We start from the raw sequence: 8,498 nt of genomic DNA on the forward strand, positions 1-8,498 counted from the left end.
CCAGTTAGTCAAGGAGATGTAAGAGGAAGGCTAGGAGGCTTTCTGGGAAACATTTTCTTTTTCCAAGAGAGAAGTGTTCAGAGGGAAAAGGTCCTTTCTCAGTTTGGCTCCCTCTTTGTGTTTTAGATCTGGTCGTGTGAGGCTGCCTGGCTTGGATTGTGAGGGCATCTCTCGACAATGAGGTGACAAGCCTAGGGAGGAAAATCCACAGGTGAGAAGGTGGCAGAATGAAGAGATGGTCCTTCACGACTTCTTTGAGTCATCAGGCCCAGATTTCCCGCCAACTTCCAGTCTTCTTGTTAAGTGATCTGATATTATTATTTACTGCAGAGGCCACTGAGTGGCTGCTCTGTTACTTGTGTCTGAAAATTCAGTTCACTAAATTAATCAAAATACAGCACTCTTCTTTTGAAACCTTGCTCCAGAACAAAGTGGAAGGTAATGATGGAGTGCTTTTCAAAGTTCCAGGGAGGTGTCCCTACACAGCAGAGAGCTGTCCAAAGGAATGTAGATGTTGGCTGCGGGGAGATCTGAGCTGCCGGATTCAGTCCTCTCCCTTATTTTATCTTAAACATGCTTGTCATTTTTTCATGCTACTCTATGCTGTTCTTTCAGCCAGGGAACATTGCTGAGCATCCGCTCAAATGCTGTATGGAGCGCAGACTGCAGGGTGCGAGGGGCGAAGGTGAGACGTACTAGGTCTGAATTCAAGAGGGGGAGCAGCCACAGGCCCGGCAAGGCCGGGGTGGCCTGCTGTAACGACGTCTTAATCGCTGACCTAAGTGGATCCGCTCCTCTCCCGCCGCCCTCTCCCTGCCTGCAGCACAGAAGGAGGGTGGCTGGCTCTCCCCGGTGGGCGCAGGTGAGTCACGCTTTGCCCTCTCGGGTGGGCGCAGGTGAGCCACGCTTCGCTCTCCCGGGTGGGCGCAGGTGAGCCACGCTTTGCTCTCCCGGGTGGGCGCAGCTGAGCCATTGTTTGTTCTCCCGGGTGGGCGCAGGAAAGCCACGCTTTGCTCTACTCGTTGAGCCGCGGCTGGCTCTCCGGGTGAGGGCAGGTGAGCCACGCTCTATGGGAATCCTTCGAATCTTCATTCAATTTCCATCGCCTCCTTGTATTTATGTGGCAGGACTTTTAAGAATGAAGCCTATGCACAATGATGTAATAAGCGTTTATCGAACACCACTGGTCGATGCTGGGGCCCTGGTGGTGGTGACCTGGCCCAAGTGCCACGCCCACGCCCCTCGCGCCGACCGTACGCACGCACGCACTCACGCACTCACGCACGTACGTACGACGCGAGCTCGAGGGCGACAGCAGCGCGCAGGCGCACGTAGGTCCCCGCGCTTTTCGGAGGCCGCCGGCGTCCCAGACCCGCCGCAGGTAGGAAGAGGTGACGGGAGGCGGGGCAGGGGCGCTGCTGACTCCTGTGGAGCATCAGGGTTGGGGCGTAGGGGAGAGGCGGGCGTGTACCTCTGGAATGCTGAGGGGTCGCGGGGCGGGGGCTTTGCGGGAGGCCGTGGGAGGCGGGAGCCAGGCAGTGGCTGTGCCCTTTTGTTTCTGTCTTAGGGGAGGGTGGCTGACCCGCTAGGCCAGAACCAGACTCATCCAGGATTAAGAAGCTGGGGCCCAGCGTGGACAGCAGTCTCGGGGCCAGGTCTGCGGATGGCTTTCTTTGGCAGAGCCTGTCCGGGGGCGGGGCCGCTTACCGCAGGCATTTACCCGGCCCAGCGGGGCTCTGGGCGCCCACAACGGGGGTCAGTCAGCTCCCCTGTGACCCAGGCAAGCTCTTAATCTCTGTGATGAGAAAGAAGGGCTCATACCTTTCAAGGGTCATTGTGAGGAATCGGAAGAAGCAGTATTTTATAGAGTATTTTCTAACTGCTGAGTCTTCTGTCTAGTGCTTTGCAGAAGTCAGCTCAGTGATGTTGCTGCGCTTCTTTTATAGGTAACAGAAAGACATTAAGAGGTTTTCCTGCAGTCACTGCTGATAGAGCCAGGATCTGAACGCAGGCAGCCTGGCTCCAGACCTTGTGCGCTTAACTTCTGTTTTACATCAAGAATAGAGTCCTATGAAAGGCCTGTACAGTGCTTGGTACTGAGTAGGCACTCCGTCAGTATTTTATAGCTGTTATTCCAAAGGACACTGTATTCTAGGTACTAAGACAATGTGAATGGAATGGAAAACAATTCCTCCCTGCAGAAGCCGACTATCTAATTAGGAAGACAGTTAATCACGTTATTAAAATCAGAACATTGGCAAAATAAAGAAGATTGAAATGCAGTTCATATGACAGTGCTAATTAATCATACTTTTTAGATCTAGGAAAGGCCATAAAGGTTAAATTGTCTTGGAAATGGTAAACAAGACAATGGTTGTGTCACTGATCAGTGATGGCCACTTTTTCGTTATCCGTATTTGTCATTTAAATGATTGAATTGAAAGGAAGAAGTAAGAGTTGGAAGATGAATATTGAAGGAAAGGTGAAGATGGAAAGGAGAAGGGGTTTATTCTGAGAACAGTGACTAGAACTCTGAGGTATGGTAGAAATTTCAGGATAACAGATGATAAAGGGGAATGAAGCCATGGAGAGGAAGAGAATAATAACACTAATTGTAAAAGTTTGTGTCGGCCGGGCGCGGTGGCTCACACCTGTAATCCCAGCACTTTGGGAGGTGAGGCGGGCGGATCACGAGGTCAGGAGATCGAGACTATCCTGGCTAACATGGTGAAACCCCGTCTCTACTAAAAATACAAAAAAATTAGCCGGGCGTGGTGGTGGCAGGCGCCTGTAGTCGGAAGGCTGAGGCAGGAGAAGGGCGTGAACCTGGAAGGCGGAGCTTGCAGTGAGCCGAGATCGCGCCACTGCACTCCAGCCTGGGAGACAGAGCGAGACTCTTTCTCAAAAAAGAAAAAAAAAAAGTTTGTGTCAAGTGTTTTCTCAGTCACCTTTCTTTCAGTTTCTCATTTCCAGTATTGTATAAATGAGTTTAAAATCAAAATGGTATAGTGAAAAAAAGGATGAACTGCTTGGCAGAAGAGGTCAGATCTAGTTTTGACTCTAGCTTATTTAGCTTTACAGTTTTAAATAAGTTACAGTGTCTTTAAAGCTCTGGATCTTAAGTTTTCTTTTTTTTTAAAACAAAAATTTATGAACACCTACTTACAATATGACAAATTCTTTGTAAGGCATTATGGGAGATAAAAAACTGTATTAAACATGGCTGTTGCACTAAAAGAACCTGTTGTTTATTAAGCTGTACTTACAAGTAACTTGAAAGGCAAAATTTCAAATACTTGAGCCTTAAGTAGGGTTTCTTGGTTTTCATTTAATTGAAATACTGTTAGGAAACAAAAAAAAAATTCCATAAATTTTTCTTGTGGATATGTAAGTAAATTCTATATATCTAGCAATGTGATACATCCACAGTTCTGTTTAAATGTAACTTAATGTGAAGAAGCTTATGCGAATAACTTGACAGAAGAAATCTAAAGTAAAAGCATTTTACTAGTAGGCTAGCTTGTTCTCTTATTTCATTTATTGTAATAGAGATATTCTAGGGCATTCTGTTTAGGGTGATGAACTTATTCATGAATAAGTTATTAAAGCCATTTAAATATGCCATAGTTTAAATTTGTGATCCATGCTGTTCAATCTGTGACCTAGGATAGCAGCATCAAGGAGCATTGTGTACATGGAGAAGTGCACAGTACGTGGATTGAAACTGCTCGTGTTCCACTTCTGGTACCATTCATAACTGACTGTGTGATCTCAAGTAAGTTCTTTAACTCTCTCAGCCTCAGTTTCTACGTTTGTGTGATAAGGATAATGATAGTTTTCAGATTATTTTCATATTCATTATTTGATTTGATTGTCCCAATGGTTCCTCTCACTTTGCAGATAAGAAAACTGAAGAACCAGCTGGGCGCGGTGGTTCACACCTGTAATCCCAGCAGTTTGGGAGGCCAAGGCGGGTGGATTACCTGAGGTCAGGAGTTCGAGACCAGCCTAACTAATATGACAAAACCCCATCTCTACTAAAAATATAAAAATTAGCCAGACATGGTGGCGGATGTCTGTAATCCCAGCTACTCGGGAAGCTGGGGCAGGAGAATCACTTGAACCTGGGAAGTGGAGGTTGCAGTGAGCTGAGATAACGCCACTGCCCTCCAGCAGCCTGAGACAACCAGACTCTGTCTCAAAAAAAAAAAGAAAACTAAAGAACCGTCAGTGATTGTAAAAAGTTCGCTTAAGCTCATTCACCTAGTTTCTTTTACAGCTCAGACTTAAATCTCTTGTTCATTTTGTTTTGCTTTATGTATCTATATTTCTTTTTCTGATTAATTTTAAATCCTTTTCATTTAAACCTTATGAATGCTTTCCCTACAGATAAAATTATGTAAAACAATTTACATAAAAAAATTATGTAAAACTCATAAATTATTATTTAATCAAGTCTTTAATATTGAAGACTTCGTATTGATATGTCTTGAATACTTACAATCTATAGTTAACCAGATATTTCTCTTATAACCTGTCCTTATAAATCTGTATTATAAATACAAAGTCCAGTGTCCCTTCCTTCAGATTAGCAGATATTTAAAAACTATATTTAAAGTATTATGTCTTTGTTTTCTTCATACTGATTTTCATTTTTATTGTTTGTTATAGGACCTCTAAAATGCAGACCTCCAGCTCTAGATCTGTGCACCTGAGTGAATGGCAGAAGAATTACTTCGCAATTACTTCTGGCATATGTACAGGACGGAAGGCAGATGCATACCGTGCACAGATACTACGCATTCAGTATGCATGGGCAAACTCTGAGATTTCCCAGGTCTGTGCTACCAAACTGTTCAAAAAATATGCAGAGAAATATTCTGCAATTATTGATTCTGACAATGTTGAATCTGGCTTGAATAATTATGCAGAAAACATTTTAACTTTGGCAGGATCTCAACAAACAGATAGTGACAAGTGGCAGTCTGGATTGTCAATAAATAATGTTTTCAAAATGAGTAGTGTACAGAAGATGATGCAAGCTGGCAAAAAATTCAAAGACTCTCTGTTGGAACCTGCTCATGCATCAGTGGTAATCCATAAGGAGGCCACTGTCTTTGATCTTCCTAAATTTAGTGTTTGTGGTAGTTCTCAAGAGAGTGACCCATTACCTAACTCAGCTCATGATCAAGATAGGACCCAGGACTTCCCAGAGAGCAATCCTTTGAAACTCCTTCAGAGTGCCCAGCCACCTATGGTGACTAACACTGCTAAGACTTGTCCTACATTCTCAGCACCTGTAGGTGACTCAGCCACTGCAAAATTCCATGTCACACCGTTGTTTGGAAATGTCAAAAAGGAAAATCACAGCTCTCCAAAAGAAAACATAGGACTAAATATGTTCTTATCTAATCAGTCTTGTTTTCCTGCTGCCTGTGAGAATCCACAAAGGAAGTCTTTTTATGATTCTGGCATCATTGATACACTTTCCAACCCAATACTAAATAAGGCTTGTAGTAAAACAGAAGATAATGGCCCAAAGGAGGATAGCAGCCTGCCTACATTTAAAACGGCAAAAGAACAATTATGGGTAGATCAGCAAAAAAAATACCACCAACCTCAGCGTGCATCAGGGTCTTCATATGGTGGTGTAAAAAAGTCTCTAGGAGCTAGTAGATCCCGAGGAATACTTGGAAAGTTTGTTCCTCCTATACCCAAGCAAGATGGGGGAGAGCAGAATGGAGGAACGCAGTATAAGCCTTATGGGGCAGGGCCTACAGAACCAGCACATCCAGTCGATGAGCGTCTGAAGAACTTGGAGCCAAAGATGATTGAACTTATTATGAATGAGATTATGGATCATGGACCTCCAGTAAATTGGGAAGATATTGCAGGAGTAGAATTTGCTAAAGCCACCATAAAGGAAATAGTTGTGTGGCCCATGTTGAGGCCAGACATCTTTACTGGTTTAAGGGGTCCCCCTAAAGGAATTTTGCTCTTTGGTCCTCCTGGGACTGGTAAAACTCTAATTGGCAAGTGCATTGCTAGTCAGTCTGGGGCAACATTCTTTAGCATCTCTGCTTCATCCTTAACTTCTAAATGGGTAGGTGAGGGGGAGAAAATGGTCCGTGCATTGTTTGCTGTTGCAAGGTGTCAGCAACCAGCTGTGATATTTATTGATGAAATTGATTCCTTGTTATCTCAAAGGGGAGATGGTGAGCATGAATCTTCTAGAAGGATAAAAACAGAATTTTTAGTTCAGTTAGATGGAGCAACGACAACTTCTGAAGATCGTATCCTAGTGGTGGGAGCAACAAATCGGCCACAAGAAATTGATGAGGCTGCCCGGAGAAGATTGGTGAAAAGGCTTTATATTCCCCTCCCAGAAGCTTCAGCCAGGAAACAAATAGTAATTAATCTAATGTCCAAAGAGCAGTGTTGCCTCAGTGAAGAAGAAATCGAACAGGTTGTACAGCAGTCTGATGGGTTCTCAGGAGCAGACATGACACAGCTTTGCAGAGAGGCTTCTCTTGGTCCTATTCGCAGTTTACAAACTGCTGACATTGCTACCATAACACCGGATCAAGTTCGACCAATAGCTTATATTGATTTTGAAAATGCTTTTAGGACTGTGCGACCTAGTGTTTCTCCAAAAGATTTGGAGCTTTATGAAAACTGGAACAAAACTTTTGGTTGTGGAAAGTAAATGGGATTCTTGGAATCAAAAGAAGGCATCTCTGTAGTACAGTCTTTTATTTTTTTAGCATAGAAAGTTGGGGATGTGTTAATTGTGTTTTTTAGAATATATTCTGAATTCTGTACTTCAAATAATAATAGCTCAGATTTTACAACTGATTGACATAGTGTATGTTAATGTAAGTTTTGCTTTCCAGTGATTACCTGATATGTAAGCCTATCTGAACAAAGTGAGAATGAACTTTTGTTTCTAGGAAGTCTTTCCCTTGAAGCTATATAACATGAAAAGTGAGCTCAAATTTTTTTTAGTTGAAGATTACATATAAAGTTGTATCTGATTAATATCCATCTTTTATTGAAGAAAATGCCTTCTGATGGCCACATAATTCTTAATGTTGGCTAGTATAATGGTTTACATTTGGACACAGTATTGCTTAGTGTTATTTGAGTAGATTTAAGATCTCACTAAAAGCTAAAGTGCCAATTTTTACTTTCTTCAGCCAATTTGTTACCTCTTTTATGGTTGTTAATTTTTATTGGGACTAACATTTTCAGAAATAGCATGGTGTGATCTAGTATTAGAGATATGTTCACAGAACTGAAAGCTTAGTTAAGAATGTTGGTTACTTTCAGGGAGGCGTGTGATACTTAACATTAATATTTTATTTGACACTACAGCCTGTAATACTACTCTCTTTCAAAAATAAGTGTTTTCAGATTTTTATAACAGACCCATTTTGTTTTATGAAACATGTTCATTACAGTGAAGCATGTTCATTACAGAAATATGAGAAAATAGAGATAAGTAAAAAGAATAAAAATCACTGTTATCCTACCACTTTGCGGGACACACTATTAATATTTAAGCATAGATTTTTCCAGATGTTTTGTTTTATATAGCAGTAGGATTGTATAATGTATTCTCTCTTGTAGCCTGCTCTTTAAAGCATATCTTTACTTTCCATGTTGACATAAATGTCCCTTTATGATTGTCTAAGATTCCATGGATGGATGGACTATAATTGAGTCATCTGGTAGAGTGCATATAGGACAGGACACTAGGTTGTTTATCTTTTGTTTATTGTAAAGGAACTATGTGGGATGCATTTGGTGATCCTTTTTAAAGAAATGTATAAATTTCTTGAGTAATTCTTGGATTAAAGAATATGCACTTTTTAATGCTTTTGGCTTGCATTCTAAATTGTCCTCTTGAAAAAGTAGTTCCTGTGTAAAACTCCATCTGCACTGAGTCAGAGCTGTGGCAGCATTGGGGAGGAGGCAGTTTTGGTATTTGTTGGCATTCTTTTTGCATTTATTCAAAAAACTGAAGGTACTAAAGGTAGAGCAATGAACAACACAAATATCCTTGGTCTCATGGAGGTTACATTTAAGTTCTAATGTTTTCTCTTGTGAATAGTGCAATTTGAAATGACAAATTGAAACAGTTGTTGAATTTAGACAGTTTGTATATGTATAGTTTAAATTTTTATCCTTGGTTTGCCTTCTGTTTTTATGTTAAAAGATTGGTGTTGCAATTTTTAGTTTTTCCCTTTGTAATATGTGATTGTCTTTCATTAGAATTCGTTTTTTGTTTTGTTTTGGTTATTTTGAGACAGAGTCTCGCTGTGTTGCCTAGGCTGGAGTGCAGTGGTGTGATCTTGGCTCACTGCAACCTCTGTCTCCTGGGTTCCAGTGATTCTTGTGCCTCAGTCTCCCTTGTAGCTGAGACCACAGGTGTGCACCACCACGCCCAGCTAATTTTTGTATTTTTAATAGAAATGGGGTTTCACCATGTTGCCGAG

At 41.9% G+C, this 8,498-nt stretch overlaps 1 protein-coding gene across 14 annotated transcripts; it reads left to right on the plus strand.

Annotated features, from left to right (window-relative positions):
* Positions 1 to 1,291: 1,291 nt before the first annotated feature.
* On the plus strand, positions 1,292 to 7,880 carry FIGNL1 (fidgetin-like 1). Of its 14 annotated transcripts, XM_012002115.1 has the most exons (6): positions 1,346 to 1,381; positions 1,947 to 2,111; positions 3,667 to 3,775; positions 3,901 to 3,988; positions 4,672 to 4,837; positions 4,953 to 7,880. In XM_012002115.1, the coding sequence occupies exon 6, from the start codon at positions 5,015 to 5,017 to the stop codon at positions 6,704 to 6,706; it is 1,692 nt and encodes a 563-aa protein (XP_011857505.1). In that variant the 5' UTR covers positions 1,346 to 1,381; positions 1,947 to 2,111; positions 3,667 to 3,775; positions 3,901 to 3,988; positions 4,672 to 4,837; positions 4,953 to 5,014; the 3' UTR covers positions 6,707 to 7,880. The 14 variants fall into 14 exon arrangements, with proteins under 14 accessions (XP_011857492.1, XP_011857496.1, XP_011857494.1 ...); XM_012002107.1 differs by having other exon boundaries at positions 1,305 to 1,381; positions 4,672 to 7,880; XM_012002105.1 differs by having other exon boundaries at positions 1,342 to 1,381; positions 1,947 to 2,155; positions 4,672 to 7,880.
* The last annotated feature ends 618 nt before the right edge of the window (positions 7,881 to 8,498 follow it).

Source organism: Mandrillus leucophaeus, unplaced genomic scaffold, assembly GCF_000951045.1.
Source record: "Mandrillus leucophaeus isolate KB7577 unplaced genomic scaffold, Mleu.le_1.0 Scaffold678, whole genome shotgun sequence".
In the NCBI taxonomy this organism is placed as follows: Eukaryota; Metazoa; Chordata; class Mammalia; order Primates; family Cercopithecidae; genus Mandrillus; species Mandrillus leucophaeus.

Coding starts and splice junctions, on each gene's coding strand:
- FIGNL1 (XM_012002102.1), top strand. CDS start 4,682: ATGCAGACCTCCAGCTCTAGATCTGTGCACCTGAGTGAATGGCAGAAG.